This window comes from Bos taurus, chromosome 1 (genome assembly GCF_002263795.3).
Source record: "Bos taurus isolate L1 Dominette 01449 registration number 42190680 breed Hereford chromosome 1, ARS-UCD2.0, whole genome shotgun sequence".
NCBI classification, from domain to species: Eukaryota; Metazoa; Chordata; class Mammalia; order Artiodactyla; family Bovidae; genus Bos; species Bos taurus.
In genome coordinates, this window is record NC_037328.1 from 80,558,980 (window position 1) to 80,577,461 (window position 18,482).

The following is an 18,482-nucleotide window of genomic DNA, read 5'->3' on the forward strand; positions in this document are numbered from 1 at the left end:
GATTTCTGCAAGGAGTGCTGCCCTTAAAGGGACCCACAGGAGCCTAACCCCTGTCATGGTCCAAAGGGCTATTTCTCAAGTGATAATTTAGAAAAACTGGCTACAGAGGCCCCAAAACTGGCCTCAGAAAAAGAAAAAAACAAGATTTTTCAGCAATTGTTGGTTTAGTAAAAAGAGAAACGTCTAGTTTGGACCAATAACAGGCCAGTTCTACTGGTGACTCTAAAATTCCCACTTCTCACCACTGTACATGCATTAAACTATTGGTATCCTGACAAAATAACTTCATGAACCAATATTGGATTTCAGGCAGCTTGCTCCATCCAATGGATATAAGAATATTTCTGCATGCATAGTCTGCATGTTTTCACACCAAACTGAAGCCTTCCCTTGCAGACAGGCTACTGCCTCTTCTGTGGCTAAAGTCCTCCTGAAAAAGATTCTCCCTATCTGGGGAGCTCCTCTTAAACTTCAGAGTGATCGAGGAACACAGTTTACTTGCCAGGTGTTTTGATAAATATGTGGTGTTTGGTCACTTTTACACTTTCATTGTGCTCACCACCCTCAATCCTCTGGCTTGACAACATCATTAAGACTCACTTGGAAAAATCCGTAGAGGCCCTCCAACTACCTTGACCAAAAGCATTGCTATTGGCCCCTCTAGATCTCAGATCTGCCCATTTTGGAACTCAAAATTCGCACCCTTTGAGATGGTCACAGGACACCCAATGCACTTGGTTCCTGCTTCTTTTGACCCACAGCTGATAAAGGAGAGATATTCCAATACTGCAAAGGGCTAATTGTTTCTATTAAAAATAACCATGTTCCAGTAAAGCAATCTTTTCACGGTGTGCCCTTAGGAAAAAAAGACCTTAGACATCATACCTTGCAACTGGAGATTTTGTCTGATTTGAAAAGACGTCGCCAGAAGAACTCTCCTTCAACCTTATGGAAAGGCCTCTATCAGATACTGCTAACCAGCTCTTGTGCCACCAAACTCCAAAGCAAAGACTCTTGGATTAACATGATACATCTAATGAAAGTGCCAAGCTCTTATTGGGCCTGCCCGTCACCTGGTGACCTGAGAGAAAAGTTTCCCCAGAACTGAAGCCGATGACCAGGCCTGTTAGAAATTTGTTAACAGAATTTTGATGATATAATGCTTCAGATGATCTCCAATGTCTAGGATCTTGGTAAAATATTAACTTTAGATGAAAGGACCTGAGAGCTCCCTACCCTTTCATGTCATTTAAATGCAACCTAAATAGGTTTGTAATCTTTGTACTTTCCCTCCAATTTGAGACACTACACTCAGGAGAGGTCCTTCCTGACACTGAATGACAAAAAGCCATGGAAGTCAGAAAATCCGACTCTTAATCAATCATGTTTTCAGAGAAAGATCTTGATCAAAGGGGAGAAATGTAAAAAAAAATAATAAACCAGAAACCTCAATTAAATAGAGTTGGGAGCCAGGAGGAGGAGCTCTCACATGTGACAACAATACAGCCCAAGAGAAAGAAGAAAGACTTTCCTTTCCTGGCAAGGACTCAGCCAATGAAAAACCATGGAAAACTTTTTGTTTTTGTGGCCCTCCCAACTTCATTTTCCTCTCTATGAAGGCTTTCTCCTTCTCTTGCTGTTTGGGGACTTGGTGTGGCTCTGGACAGTTGCAGATCCTAAATCACAATTCTCTACTGTTCTGTAAATAAATCCATCTTTGCTGGAGAACTATCTTCAGTCTATTTGTTTTAGGCCAACATCAGAATGATGAGGATATTCCTAAGGCCCTACATCAGAGACACTTGGCTAAAAGTAAGAAGTCATAACAAACAGAGAAGCATCTATGCATGCCTTGAGGCCTTGGATGGTTTAGGAAGCGGGTAGCCCAGTGTGCAAAGTCAACAGTTGAGCTTTATTTCAATTTCTGGGCAACATGAGACCAAGAGAGGTCCAAAAAACTTACTTTATTAGACTGTTTGAACTATTTCTCTGTCCCCTTTTCCCCACCACCTCACATCTCCTGCAGGACAGTACGTCCCCAGGAATCCTCTATATGGTTCTCATGATGGAAGAATAAAAGGGTAGCCCTTCTGAGCTGGTCCTGGACACTCAGCAGAGCGCTGTTCTTTTGAGGGGAAGGGCAGGACAACCACCTTCTCCTCCATGGGCTCCTGGAAGAGGAAGGAGACATCCAGGGATTCTCCTTGGGGATTGGTGGTTAGATCGAGCTGCACAGGGAAGGTCTCAACAGGGTCCTTTTCCTGGGAACCTTCACGCTTCTTATCCCAGTCAGGAAGGTACTGGACAGACCCTTTGGGCACAGCTTTGGTGGGTGAGTTGGTGGGAGCTGTGTTTTGCTGTTGGAGCTCTTCTGTCTTGGAGGGGTTTGCAGGTCTCTGGTTTACAGTAGCGTTTTCACCTCTAGGCGTGGGAGCCTGAAAAGAGAATGCTTTCAAATAAGGGAAAGTCCTCCAAGAAAGTCCTTGATATGCTTGATACTAGATTATTCTGGTTGGTACCTTTCTGATGGAATTCTCAAAAGAAGATTAGCTAAGTGGGCCTCTGATTAAAGGGAATTCCCTGACATCTAGTGGTTAAGACTCTGGGCTTTCACTTGCCATTGGTCAGGGTTCAACTTCTGATTGGGGAACTAAGATTCCACAAGCCGTGTGGCCCAAAAACCCAGAACAGATAAGGGCTAGGGGAAACCAAAACCTTTGGAAACTGGACTGTAAGCTTCACAAATTTTGGAGCTGAAAAATGACCCAGAGAGGTAAGATGGCTTGTTCAAAGTCCCTAATAAGCTGCCTCCCCACTCCTAGTAGTGGTGGCAGAAGCCACCTTTACTGATTGCTTATTCTGTGCCAGGCCCAGAGCAGTCCCCTTCAGTCGGATCCTCTGGCCTATGTCTCATGGGGATCTGAAGAAGATAAGTGTTGCAAGCCCATTCTACAGGGGAGGCATCCAGGACTCAGCGAGGTAGGAACTTGCCCATGTCCACACAGCTTGTAGGAGGCAGAACAGGATTGGAACCCAGGTGGCCTGTCTTAGCCACCTCTCATCTATACCAGGCTGCCTCATGGTAAGTGCTTAACAAATACTTGCAAAAAGGGATTCAGTGTCTCCCTGGAAACAACTTCTACCTATGGTTCAGGATAAGACTCTTTGGGACACTGAATTTAATGTCACAGAGGGCTGAGCCATTCAAGCTAAATGGGTCTTACTTATGCTGTAGGGAACATGCTGTAACTAAAAGAAAGTGTAGCAGATCTTCAATCAGCTACCTTGTGGATGTGGCCTTAGAGTATCCTGAATAAAGTGGTGATCATGGATTTTAGGAAAATAAAAGGAGAATGTAGGGTAGAGGCAATTAAATATAGATCATCTGCTCTTTTATTCACAGAAAGACAAACAACTCGACTAAAAAATACCTGTGAATTAAAGAAGGAGCAAGTTACGGAGATAATCTTGCCCTGGTTTCCTTGTGGTTCACCCAGAGAACCATGGCAAATACCAACAGGCTAAAGAAAAAGAAAATACAGTGTTATATGTGCACACATGATCATAAGTGGAATCAACTTCATTTTTGCTTAGACACACAGCCAATCAACACTTTTATGCTCCTACCATGTAATAGGTGATGGTGGTGGTCCTGGTGTAGTCACTAAGTTATGTCTGACTCTTGTGACCCCATGGATTGTAGCCTGTCAGGCTTCTTGGTCCATGGGATTTTCCAAGCAAGAATACTGAAGTCGGTTGCCATTTCTTTCTCCACGGGATCTTCCCAGACCAGGGATAGAATCCCTGTCTCCTTCATTGCAGGCAGATTCTTTACAGACTGAGCCACAAGGCTCTGAGCCAATACTTTTGGAGGAAGAAATGGCAGCCCACTTTAATACTCTCGTTGGGATAATCTATGGACAGAGGAGCCTGGCAGGCTACAATCCATGGATCACAAAGAGTCAAACACAACTGAGGACTGAGCACGAGCCAATTCTTTAGATCATCCCTACCAATTAATCACCCAAACTAGGCTAAGTTGCCTCCAATGAGATAAACTCAGGATTTCTTGAGGAACAAACTCTATTAGAAAATTCTTTGTGTTGAGCAGAAACCTATGTCTATAGGACACACACAGAAATCCGGATATATCTCTTGGCCACATTTCTATCCTTGCATCAGCTAGAAAACTTGCTTTCATCTCTCATGCAGCAGCCCTTTATGTAGGTTTCCCCTGAGATTTTGCTTCTCAGACAAGACTACTCTCAGCTCCTTAAACTTTATTTAAAAATAAAATGTTTATTTTCTTATTATAAATGTAATAGTTATTTAGAATAGGATAAACAAGAAGAAAATTAAAAGACCTGTAATTACATGAAAGATACCTGTTTCCTACCGTGATTTGATTTCTTTTCTTCTGACATTTTTCCCAATGAATACACATTTTTTCTTCTATAAAAATAGAATTATACTGTACATAATATTTTACAACTCTCTTTTGTCATTTAACAATATATATAATGAAAATCCTTTTTATGACACTGCATAGTTTTCGGCAATTTTCTTTATAATGGCTACCTAATATTCCTCTGTGTTATTTAACAAGTTCTCTTTTGTAAGACAGTGGATTAAATCTAAATTTTTATGTTTAAACATTTTCACATATCTTTATGGCAAATTCTTAGAAGATAAATTTTAGAGTCATAGAGCATGTACTTTTTCAAGTGTAAACAGAGGGCCATTGTACAGCAAGAGAAAACTACAACTACAGGTCCAGTAATGTGAACCAGGGATCAAATTGCCAACATCCGCTGGATCATGGGAAAAGCAAGAGAGTTCCAGAAAAAACATCTATTTCTGCTTTATTGACTATGCCAAAGCCTTTGACTGTGTCGATCACAATAAACTGTGGAAAATTCTGGAAGAGATGGGAATACCAGACCACCTGACCTGCCTCTTGAGAAACCTGTATGTAGGTGAGGAAGCAACAGTTAGAACTGAACATGGAACAACAGACTGGTTCCAAATAGGAAAAGGAGTACATCAAGGCTGTATATTGTCACCCTGTTTATTTAACTTCTATGCAGAGTACATCATGAGAAACGCTGGACTGGAGGAAGCACAAGCTGGAATCAAGATTGCCAGGAGGAATACCAATAACCTCAGATATGCAGATGACATCACCCTTATGGCAGAAAGTGAAGAAGAACTAAAGAGCCTCTTGATGAAGGTGAAAGAGAAGACTGAAAAAGTTGGCTTAAAGCTCAACATTCAGAAAACTAAGATCAAGGCATCTGGTCCCATCACTTCATGGGAAATAGATGGGAAACAGTGGAAACAGTGTCAGACTTTAATTTTGGGGGCTCCAAAATCACTGCAGATGGTGATTGCAGCCATGAAATTAAAAGATGCTTACTCCTTGGAAGGAAAGTTAGGACCAACCTAGACAGCATATTATAAAGCAGAGATATTACTTTGCCAACAAAGGTCCGTCTAGTCAAGGTTATGGTTTTTCCACTGGTCATGTATGGATGTGAGAGTTGGACTATAAAGAAAGCTGAGCACCGAAGAATTGATGCTTTTGACCTGTGGTGTTGGAGAAGACTCTTGAGAGTCCCTTGGACTGCAAGGAAATCCAACCAGTCCATCCTAAAGGAGATCAGTCCTGGGTGTTCATTGGAAGGACTGATGCTGAGGCTGAAACTCCAATACTTTGGCCACCTGATGTGAAGAGCTGATTCATTTGGAAAGACCCTGATACTGGGAAAGATTGAGGGCAGGAGGAGAAGGGGAGGACAGAGGATGAGATGGTTGGATGGCATCACCAACTCGATGGACATGAGTTTGGGTGAACTCCGGGAGTTGGTAATGGACAGGGAGGCCTGGCACGCTGTGGTTCATGGGGTCACAAAGAGTCGGACAAAACTGACTGACTGAACTAAACTGAACTGAATGTGAAAAGACTTTAGACTCTTTTCTCTAATCCTCTCTTAATTCTTCTTGAAACTCAGAAGAGCCACAGTTAAATAAAAGATTGCAGGAGGGGTAAAAAGAACAAAAGGACAGGCCTTGACTCCTTCTTCACAGCAGGTCCTAAGCTCTAGGTCAGGCTTGAGCCTCAGAGAGGAAAATGCTTTGAATTGGATATGAGATAGAAGTTTTGATTTAGAATTGACTAAAAGGAAATTTTTAATACCTGAAAGTGAACCTTAATAATCTAAGTGAAATCATTCTTATTACTGAAACTAGTAATAAGAACTAGAAACTAGAAAACTATGTGATCTGCCCAAGATGGTACCGAAAAGTGAGACAGGGAGATTCCACAGAAGATGCTGAAGATGTTTTCCCAATTATTCCTTAATATTCAATTGACTGGTTATAAAAGTCTTAAAAAAATTTTTTTTTATTTATTTGGCTTCATAGGGTCTTGGTTGCAGCATGTGAGATCTGGTTCCCTGACCGGGAGTCAAACCGTAACCCTCTGCATCAAGAGCACAGGGTCTCAGCCACTGGACCACCAGCTACTGCTAAGTCACTTCAGTCGTGTCCGACTCTGTGTGACCCCATAGACGGCAGCCCACCTGGCTCCACCGTCCTCGGGACTCTCCAGGCAAGAACACTGGAGTGGGTTGCCATTTCCTTCTCCAATGCATGAAAGTGAAAAGTGAAAGTGAAAGTGAAGTCACTCAGTCATGTCCGACTCTTAGCGACCCCATGGACCGCAGCCCACCAGGCTCCTCTGTCCATGGGATTTTCCAGGCAAGAGTACTGGAGTGGGGTGCCATTGCCTTCTCCAGACCACATCTCAAAAGCCTTTTATAGAGACCTCTCTGAGACATAGTTCAGATTCAAAGACACAAACAGGTTGAAAGTTAAAAGATAGACAAAGTTTTACAATGCAAGGAGTAATCGAAAAGAGTTGGGAATGACTGTACAAGTATCAGACAAAATTGACTTTAAGACAAAAATTGTTACTAGAGACAAGGAAAAACATTTTATAGTGATAAAAGGCTCAATTTATTAGAAATACACAACTATAAATATATGTGCCCTTCACAACAGATCCCCAAAGTACATAAGCAAAACCTGACAGAATTCAAGGAAGCCATAGGTAATCCAACAATAATAGTTGGAAACCTCACTTTCAGTAATGAATAAAACAAGTATGCAGAACATCAACAAAGAAACAGAAGTCTTGAACAACACTATAAACAAACTAAACCTAACAGCCAACTATAGAATGTTTCACCTAACAATAGCAGAACACATTCTTCTCAAGTGTACATGGAAATTTCTCTAGGATATGCCTTAGGTTAAACGATAAAACAAGTTTCAGTAGATTTAAAAGAATTGAGATCATACAGAGTAGATTCTCCAACCACAATAGGATGAAATTAGACATGAGTAACAGAAGGAAAGTGAAATTTTCACAAATATGAGGAAATTAAATAACTCTCCTAAGTAACCATTTGGTTAAAAAAGAATCACAAGGAAAATTAGAAAATATTTTGAGATGGATGGGAACAAAAATAATGTGAATAACTTGTGAGAATCGATTCAATCATTGCTTAGAAGGATTAAGCATTTGCATCTACAATTATGTTAAAAGAGAATAAAGATTGTAAATCAATAACCTAAGCTTCTACTTTAAAAAGCCAGAAAAAAGAAGAGTAAACTAAGCCCAAAGCAAACAAAAAGAAGGTTATAATAAAGATAGAGAGGAAATATATAAACTGGAATCTAAAAAAGTAAAAGAAAAAAAATAAATGAGACTGAAAATTGATTTTTCGGGGGGAAAAATTAATAAAATTAACAAAGTTTTAGATAGACAAAAAAAAAAAGACTCAAACTACTGAAATTGAAATTAAATAGGGTACAACACCTCTAATATTTCAGAAATAAAAATGAAGTACTGTAAACAATTGTACGCTGTCTAATTAGATAAGTTAGATGAAATGGATAAATTCCTAGGAAGATATGAACTACCAAAACTTGCTCAAGAAGAAATATAAAATCTGAATAGATTTATAGCAAGTATAGAAATTGAATTATTAATCAAATAAACTTCCCACAAAGAAAAGCCCAGGCCCAGATGGCTTCACTGGTGAATTCTACCAAATATTTAAAGAAGAATAAACACCAATCTTTCACAAATTCTTCCAAAATAAAATAGAAGAGGGAAAATTTCCCAACTCATTTTATGAAGCCAATGTTACACTTATATGAAGATTAGGCAGAGACAACACGGAATAACTACAGGCCAATGTCTCTTATAAATATAAATTTAAAATCTTAAAAAACTGGCAAACTGCATTCAGAAACATATAGAGGGATTAAACATCATGATCAACTGTGACTTATTCCCAAAGCACAAGGTTGTTTTAATGTACAAAAATCATTGGTATATACAATACTAATAGATTAAAGGAGAAAAAAAACCAAACGATTATCTCACTAACACAGAAAAAATATTTGGCAAACTCTAGCACTGTTTTTCACGGAGAAGGCAATGGTACCCCACTCTAGTCCTCTTGCCTGGAAAATCCCATGGACGGAGGAGCCTGGTGGGCTGCGGTCCATGGGGTCGCTAGGAGTCGGACACGACTGAGAGACTTCACTTTTCACTTTCATGCATTGGAGAAGGAAATGGCAACCCACTCCAGTGTTCTTGCCTGGAGAATCCCAGGGACGGGGGAGTCTGGTGGGCTGCCGTCTATGGGGTCGCACAGAGTCGGACACGACTGAAGCGACTTAGCAGCAGCAGCAGCAGCACTGTTTTTCAATAAAAACATTCAACAAAACTAGGACTAGAAGGGAACTTTCTCAACTTGATAAAAAGCAGCTATAAAAAGCCTACAGTTACCATCATATTCAATAATGAAATGCTGGATGCTTTCCTCCTAAAATCAGGAATAAGATAAGGTTGTTTGCTCTTCCCACCTCTATTTAACATTGTACTGGAAGTTCTAGTCAGGAAAGTTAGGTAAGAATTAAAAGTCATTCAGATTGGAATGGAAGAAGTAAAACTATATCTCTTTGTAGAAGACATGATCTTGTATACAGAAAATCCTAAGGACTCTACTAAAAAACTGTTAGAAATAATAAACGAGTTCAGCAAGGTTACAGGATACAAAGTGAAAATATAAAAACCAACTATATTTCTATATATTTGCAATGAATAATCCAAAAAATAAAATGGAAAAGTCAAATACATTATATCATCATCAAAGAGAATAAAATACTTAGCTATACAAAAAAGTGAAAGTTTTGTACACTGAAGACTACAAAATATTGTTTAAAGAAATTATATAAGTCCTAAACAGATGGAAAGACTTCCCATATTCATGGACTGGAAAAATTAGTATTTTTAAGAGGATAGTACTTTCTACATTTGGTCTAGAGATTCAATGAAATCCCTATCAAATTTTCTGCTTTTTAAAGATAGAAACTGACAAGCTGATTCTGAAGTTGACATATTATGAAAACGCAAGGGATTCAGAATACTCAAAGCAATATTGAATAAGAAAACAAAATAGGAGGGCTTACACTTCCCAATTCAAAATTTACTACAAAACTACACTACTGGAGATAGTGTGGTACTGGTATAAGAATAGATGTGCAGATCAATGGAATAAAATAGAGGGTACAAAAGTAAGCCCTTACATTAATAGTCAATAGGTCTTTAGAATGCATGTCAATACAATTAAATGGGGGAAACAATAGTAATAGTCTTTTCAATAAACAGTGCTGGGACAACTGGATATTCACAAGCAGAAGAATGAAGTTGAACCTCCTAACTCATACCATATACAAAAATTACCTCAAAAATGGGTCGGAGACCTAAAGCTAAAACTATAAAACTCGTAGAGGATTACATAGGAGTAAATCTTAGTGATCTTAGATTAGACAATGGATTCTTAGATATGATACAGAAAGCACATTCAACAAAAGAAAAAAAAACAGGATTTCATTAAAGTTAAAAACTTTTGTACTTCAAAGAACATCATCAAGAATAGAAATGAATAGAAAAATCAGATAATGGGAGAAAATATTTGAAAGTCATATATCTGATAAAGGAATCATATTCAGAATATGTAAAGAATTCTTACAATTCAACAATAAAAAGACAAATAATCCAATATTTAAATGACAGAGGATTTGAATAGATGTGTCTCCAAAGAATACATACAAATGGCCCAAAAGCATATTAAAAGATACTCAATATCATTAGCCATTAGGAAAATTCAAATATAACCAAAATGAGAGACTACTTCATACTCAGTAAGATATCTATAATAAGAAAGACAGATAATAGTAATGCATGCATGCGTGCTAAGTCATTTTAGTCATGTCTGACTCTTTGCAACCCTATGGACTGTAGCCTGCCAGGCTCCTCTGTCCATGGGATTCTCCAGGCAAGAATACTGGAGTGGGTTGCCATGCCCTCCTCCAGGGGATCTTCCTGACCCAAGGATCAAACCCACTTCTCTTACGTCTCCTGCATTGGCAGGTGGGTTCTTTACCACTAGCACCCCCTGGGAAGCCCAGGTAATAATAGGCATTGACAAAAACATGGAGAAATTGAAACCCTCACACATTGCTGATGAGATCGTTAAACTGGTGTAGTCACTTTGGAAAAGTTTGCTGTTAGTCAAAAGGTTAAACATAGAATTCTCACGCGTGTGTGCTTAGTTGCTTAGTCACATCTGACCCTTTGCAACCCTGTGGACTGTAGCCCACCAGGCTCCTCTGTCCAAGGAGTTCTCCAGGCAAGAATACTGGAGTGGGTAGCCATTCCCTTCTCCAGGGGATCTTCCAGACCCAGGGACCAAACAGGGGTCTCCTGATTTGCAGACAGATTCTTTACCATCTGAGCCTCCAGGGAAGCCTAGAATTCTCATATGACCCAGCAATCCCACTCCGAGGTGTATACCCAAAAGAAATGAAAACATATGTATACATAATAACTTACATACAGGGAATTCCCTGGAAGTCCAGCAGTTAGGACTCAGTGCTTTCACTGCCATGAGCCTGGGTCAACTGTTGGTTGGAGAACTGAGATCCTCTGAGTGATGTAAGGGGAATGACTGTTAATGGATGTGGAATTTCTTTGAAGGTTGATGAAAATATTCTAAAATTAGATAGTAGTGATGATGGTTCAACTCTTTGAATAGACTAAAAAGCACTGAATTGTACACCTTAAAAGGGTGAATTTTATGGTATGTGAATTATATCTTAATAAAACTTTTATTATAGCTAAGTGAATAATGGGGGGAAACAGCTTGCATTTTGCCTAGTTGTGCTATAATCCACTGTGCCAATTGACATTCCTACCAGGTGTGCCTTAGATGGTTTCAAGGTGGCACATTTGCCATCTTGGCTGCTTTCTTTGAAATAAGTCCTGTTTGATTTCGTCCTTCTTAGTAAAGAGTGGTCCAAGAAATGGAACATCATGACGTATTCCAAATGTAACTGGTTTTGTTCAGATAAAAGCAGGGCCACTACCAACCACTGAGGGATTTGTCTATATTTTATAGCCTTCTGTGATCATTTTTTGCCAAGGCACCACATTGCTGATGAAAACTGCATTTATGATCAAATGTTATTGCATCTGGGCCATCTTTAACTAGTCAGTTGCTCCTTAAGGTGAATGAAAGTGTCTTGTGCATTACAACACTTCACATGTCATTTTACACATTATGAATACACACAGATGATCTGTGAGCACAAATCTTGAGTTATGAAAACACTCGGCAATGCTCACCACAGAGCCAGGGGACTCCAGTGCACAGCTGCTACCCTCCGACTTGACACATGGTGATTCTTTGATCAAATATTCCACAAAGTAGGCAGGGCCAAACACCCACTAGTATGAAACAAGAGGTGAGAAATAAAAATCAAACCTTCCCAAGTGGTGCCATGACTCAGCTTTGACAACATTAGATTTACAGAAACCACACATCCCCAGAGTCACTGTCAACAAAGGCCGCTTTTTGTCCCTGTGATCCCCACCATGACCAAACCTTGTATTATGATTTTGTTATTTAGAAAACGTAACTTTTTCCATACCTTTCTTCCCTTCTTAAGGATTTAAATGGGCTCAAAAACCTTCCCTTGGGTGAGCTTATTTTTCCCCATGTAAATTTGTTTTTAAATTAACTTTTCTCCATATGATAGATACCAACACAATCCATATACAAATGAGCATTTCCTCTAACCCATAAAACTCAACATACACTCCTGTATTTAAAACACAGAATAGAAGTTTACTTGTTAAGTGGTCTGTGGTCAACCAGATGTGGGACTGTGGTAATAAACAGTGAACCTAAGTAGAATAACCCAAGGAGACCATGAGTCCATTTCCCTTCTTGCCTTCAGGGCAATGAAATGAAATCAAATCACACAATTCTAGTGGAAATCCCACAGACAAACTCAGAAACTAGACACAATTGAATGTGCATCAAGGTTACCAAGGTAGGAAATGAGGAAAAGGCTCTTAGGTTCTAATCGAAGGGAGTGCCTTGATAACCATGGCAAGAATTATGAGACATGTTGTTGTAGCTGACATTTCAGACTCACCTGACTAGAAGTCTTGGTGATTTTGACGAGAGAATACTGCTTTGAGGGGCTCTCACTGTTGTATTTTGCAAGAGACTCAGTAGCAGTTTCCATGAACCTGGGGTTTGACAAATCATAGGGGCTGGTGCTGGGGCAGTCAGGGCATGTCATGATAATCGCACTTTGAGAAACTGTAAATGCCAAAGAGAGCAAGTTTAAAATTAAACTCCTTAATGATGCATAATTCTGTAAATCACATGATCACAACAGAGGTGGAGATCAAAAGGAGAGAAGATAACACCTCGCACTGTCAAGGACGGAGCGGGAAAGCATTATTTAGAAATTTAGCTTTCTGCAGAGTGTTCTACAAGGAGCGTGTATTACTTTCATGATTTAAAAAGAAACAAAGCAATATTTTTTTTCACCTTACACAAATCTTTTTACCCTAGAAATTTGGTTTAAAAACACATAATATAGTACAGTTGACCCTTGAACAACATGAAGGTTGGGGTGCTGACCCTCCACATAGTCAAAAATCCCAGTTTAACTTTGTTTTGAGCCCTCTGTATCCATGGTTCTGTACCCACAGATTCAACCAACCAAGTATCATGTAGCATTATAGCATGTATTTGATGAAAAAAAAAATCCATGTTTGAGTGGACCCTGATAGTTCAAACACATGTTGTTCAAGGGTCAACTTAAATTGGTATAAAAACATTTTCCCAATTAGCTCACTATCTTCCAGCATCACTGCCTCTGTAAAGAGAATGAGTTGGGATTTCATTACTGTCATGTTCTATTTACCTTTTAGTCACCAGCACCAAAAATAATGTCTGACACATGGATGGTGCTTAGTAAGTGCCTGCTGGATGAATGAGTGAGTGAATGACATATGGAAGGCGGAAACACACCCTCTTTGGTTAAACAATGTATGTGAGCTGGAAAACAGAAGTTGATCCAATCACTGTATGACTGAATAGGTTAATCACACTAATGATACAGCTAGAATGTCTGACTGGGAGGGGCTGTGGGTGGCATAACTGGTGTAAAAGTCACACTAGGAAGCTTGTCTAGCAGTTGTTCTAACAAAGCAAACACATTGCTTTGATCAACTGTGGTTTTATTTGGATGTATTTGGGCATATTGTGGGGGAGTGACATCCATAGCTTGTCACTCCCAGGCACGAGTCATTGCCTGACCTCCCATACCTCTGGTACCTAGGACTTCCATTTCAGACTTGATCTGTTTTATTAGTTGTTGTCCTCGAATTTATTTTAGGTGAGTCTCATCTTCACAACCAGGAAGATTTAGCTCTGTTGCCTTGTCCTTCAAAGGAACCAATAGTACTGTTGTCACCTAGACCTTGTTAGAAATGCAGAATCTCAGGCTCTACCCCAGATCTACAGGAATCAGAATCTGCACTTGAATGAGATCCCTCAAGGGAGTCACATGCACTTAATAGTTTGATGAGTAGCCATCCTATTTTCCTGTGCTGTGGATGCTTACTTTTCAGGACCCAGAATGAATGTATGTATTTGTTCATTTATTCAATGATATTATAGACTCCTTACCCTTGATAGGTGGAGGAGGAAATGGTAACCCACTCCAGTATTCTTGCCTGGGAAATTCCATGGACAGAGGATCCTGGCAAGTTATAGTCCATGGAGTCGCTGAGTCTGACACGACTGAACCCGCACACACATACACACATCCACTTGATAGGAACTGGGGGAGAGTTGTAGCAGAGAGGAAGAAGGGATAAAATGTTCTACAAGATGTAAGACAGAGGACCCCAAATCCAGGCAGCGCATGGTCTGTGCTCCATGAGTGGTTAGGCTAAAGTTGTATAGGGATGTAGAACAGGAAAGCACTATTTCTTGTTTGTTTCTGTTCTGTTTTCTTGAATAGAAAACATGGTGGAAGAAGCAGCCTTGGCAATGATCTTTAAAGAATTAGGAGTTCCAAGGGCAGAGGTTATCCGTGGAGGGTATCCTCAGCAGAGGGAGAAGCACTAACCAGATGCAGAGATTGGAGAATTGTGACGTGTGTTCAGAAAACAGTAAGTCATCTGGTTGAATGGAGTGCAGAATCGGTACAGTCAGTGAAATAAGGCACAGGTAGCTAGAAAGGAAGCCTGGGGACCAGTCATGGAGATTGTGCCACTTACATCAGACTGAAAATTTAGGATTTGATGTAAGACACAATGTAGAGCTTTTGCAGGTTATTTAGAAAGATTAATTGTGGGACGAGGAGCAGTGCAAGTGCTGGGTATACAAAGAACCTGGCTTTGGGATGAATAAGAAGTGAGGATGGAAGAAACCCTATACAGTACAGCATAGTAGAGTTAAATGCTCTTTTTTCATCTGTTATTAAAATGAAAAAAATGAAAGTGATCTCTTACCTGGGCGAAGAGTACAATTATAAGCAGGTAAATAGAAAATTCTTTTTTCCTTATTAATGTAAAATATTGCTTTGCATTGGCCATAAACCTAGAACCAACAAATGCACTTCATGACACAGTGGAATGAACTAAGACTTTAAAAAATACCCCTGAAATGAAACTGGACGTTTCATTTTTAAGGAACAAGAAACTCAAGGTCAATTTTCATAGTTTTTGGATGGAGTAAACTGCCAGCTGATCATTAAACAATTTAACCTTCACCTGAGACACAGCTTGACTTCTTCCCAGCCTCCTTCCTGCTTAGATGTGACTGGGTGTAAATGAGCTCTAACCACAGCCAAGTGAGCAGAAGGGATGTATAACCACTTTTAGGTCTAGCCTGTAAAGCCCCGCCACACGCTATCTGCCCTCTATGCTCTTTCTCTTTCCACTGCTTGATGCAGATGAGCATGGTGACCACTGAAGCCACGAGGTGAAGGCTACAGAGTCTAGGGGGCCACAACATGGAAGTATCCAGTCTCCAAATCACTCCTGGAGGAAAGCCCCTTCCTCATCAAGGATTTCTATTTTAAACTTTACATGAATGGGAAACCAAGTTCTATCATTTTGCAATTGGTATATCCTTTTGGTGTATGTGTTATAGCAGCTAGTGATACACACATATATTTTGTCTATTAAGCTAGTGCCTAACAAACATAATTCACAACAGGGTATATAGACTGTTTTGCTTTCCCAAACCAGATAGGTGCAGTTTGACAAGTTTGGTTAAATGACTAGAAAAAGACATCTTTGCCAAACTCTTCACTTCTAGATACTTATATCACACTTCTAGATACTTACATCACACTTATATCACTTATAAAGTTTCATATAAATTAATGAAAATAATCTCAGGATAGTTGAAAACCAAATGAAAACTGATGATGCTCTTTTCAAGCCTCTTCAATGGTCCTCTTTAAAAGGATCAGTTCTGACTCCCTTTAGGTTCTGTGGTACTACGAAATCCTTCCAAAACACCTCTGAGAGCACTCATACCACAGCCCTCCCTCTCCCCAGCCTCAAATCTCATATAAGTGTTCTTGAAAACAAAATAAAGAAAATGAAAATTGAATTCCAAAGCTCCCCTGCCATTGCTTCTACAGTTTTCCTTAAACATACATCCAGAGCACTAAACCTCAGATCTTTGCCCCTCAATTTAAGCCTAGCTCAGAGCCTACAGGAAGGTTTTAGAGGCAGAAAACAGTTTGGGGGCAACATTTCAACTCTGGGGTCATGACCCCAGTGGGAGTGTCAGAAACCCCCTCTGATTAAATTATTTTTTCTATCAAATTGAAATAACCACATAGGCACCCTGCCCCAGAGATTATAAAGAGGGACATTTAAAGATGGCACATGTTGAATAATCTTCATCTTGTAGACAGAGGACACCTAGTTTCCCCCCTCAAGCTCCTGGGGAAAGTACTCACCGATTCATGAAAGATCCTCACTTCACAGTTCTTCCATGATGTCCTGCTGAGCACATGGCAGCCAGTCTCTAACACATCCAGTGTGAAATAGAACAGAGATCCCAGACCAGCCTGTGCAAGGGGGAAGAGAAATGCACAGCTCACATGAAGCAGAAACTTCTAACGACCAGCCAAGAAACTTTCTGTTTTATGGCAAAGCCAAAGGCTCTGATGTTTGTGAAGTGTTCCTATAAATGATGGGACACAAGTTTCAGAGTGGATACCATTAGCACTTGTTTCTAATACTACTAAGAGGCAGTAGCACCCTAGCAGAGGAGAGCAGCATGTACTCAGCAGGGTTTCTGACTCAGAAAGCACCAGCCAACAGGTGCCTCTGGGTTCCCTTGCCCTGGCCAGCCTCCCCAGCTGGTGCAAACACCTGCCCCGGCGGGGACCACCACTTACCTCCTGTCTGTGTTCACGGGCATCGCTCACTCGGTTGAGGCTCAGCACGTAACCGTCCTTGCGGTCCCTGTTGATGTCCTGCAGGATGTCATTTGCGATATCCAGCACATAGGAGCTGTTGCAGTCAAGGGAGAGGAGAGACGAGGGCCTGGCGGCTGGCTGGGGTGGAGATGTAGCCCCGCAGCCCATGGCCAGGGTGCAGAGCACCAGGAGTAGGAGCACATTCATCCTATGGTGAGAAGGGGTGAGTGTGCGGAGCTGCAGGAATGAGGCTGTTTATAGGATCTTGAGGCCAACTTGTGCAGCTTTGTAATCGCAATCTAAACCAGTGATCCGGATATGAAGCACAGTGTCTTATTTTATCTCTGAAATTCCAAACGTAGATTTCGCTGAGTCAGTACTTTGGTTGGGATTTGCCACTATCTATAACCTTAGACCCCAGAGTAATCTCACATTCATGTGTACATATAAACAGATTGAAGTTTCCTGTTACCCAAGAAATCAATACAAACACTTGGGTCAAGGCTCCTGGGAGACCGTTATTGAATTCTGATTTGTGTTCAGGGCTCTAGCTGAGTCAGAATAGGAAGACTATCACCTCCTCTCTCATTATCCCTAACAGCTTGCCTCCAGTCAATGTCCTGGCCACACTCACCTTTATTTCAGGCTTGGAGCCCGGAATCAGTGGTAATGGTGCTCAGTGACTTCATACTCCACAACCCGGGTTCACCATTCTTGTTATATCAGAAAAAGGGCTTTAAGCCCATATCATATACATGAAGCTCTGGTGAGATCCCTAAAGCATTTTGGAATCTGGCTAGAAAGGGTTCTGTTTCATGGCCAACAGGCACATGAAAAGATATTCAACATTGCTAATTGTTAGAGAAATACAAATTAAAATCATAGTGAGATACCACCTCACACTGGTCAGAGTGGCCATCATTAAAAAGTTTATAAATAATAAATGCTGATAGGATGTGGAAAAAAGGGAACCCTCCTCCACTGTTGGTGGGAATGTAAATTGGTGCAGCCACTATGGAGAACAGTATTGAGGTTCCTTAAAATATTAAAAATAGAATTCTCATATGCCCCAGTAATCCCTCTCCTAGGCATATATCCAGAGAAAACTCTTAATTCAAAAAGATACATGCACCCAAATGTTCATAGTAGTACTATTTACTAAGACATGGAAACAATCTAAGTATCTACTGGCAGATGAATGGATAAAGAAATCACATATCTATGATATATATGATATATATATGTAAGCTTTCCTAATGATTCAGATAGTAAAGAATCTGCCTGCAATGCAGGAGACCCAGGTTTCATACCTGGTTCAGGAAGATCCCCTGGAGGAGGAAATGACACCCACTCCAGTATTCTTGCCTGGAGAATCCCATGGATAGAGGAGCCTGGCAGTCTACAGTCCATGTGGTTTCAAAGAGTCAGACACAACTGAGCAACTAACACTTTTGCAAATATGTATATATGTGTTTATAATGGAATATTGTGCTCAGACACTCAGTTGTGTCTGACTCTTTGAGACCCCATGGACTGTAGGGGTCCTCTGTCCATGGGATTCTCCAGGCAAGAACACTAGAATGGGGTGTCAT

General features: G+C 40.4%; 1 protein-coding gene across 1 annotated transcript; it reads right to left on the reverse strand.

Moving 5' to 3' along the window:
- Window positions 1-1,891: 1,891 nt before the first annotated feature.
- FETUB (fetuin B) lies at window positions 1,892-17,199 on the reverse strand. Its single transcript, NM_001034218.2, has 7 exons — window positions 16,870-17,199; window positions 16,426-16,536; window positions 14,960-15,047; window positions 12,580-12,749; window positions 11,765-11,866; window positions 3,432-3,521; window positions 1,892-2,435 (listed from the first exon to the last, which is right to left on the reverse strand). The coding sequence occupies exons 1-7, from the start codon at window positions 17,095-17,097 to the stop codon at window positions 2,061-2,063; spliced, it is 1,164 nt and encodes a 387-aa protein (NP_001029390.1). The 5' UTR covers window positions 17,098-17,199; the 3' UTR covers window positions 1,892-2,060.
- Between the last annotated feature and the right edge of the window lie 1,283 nt (window positions 17,200-18,482).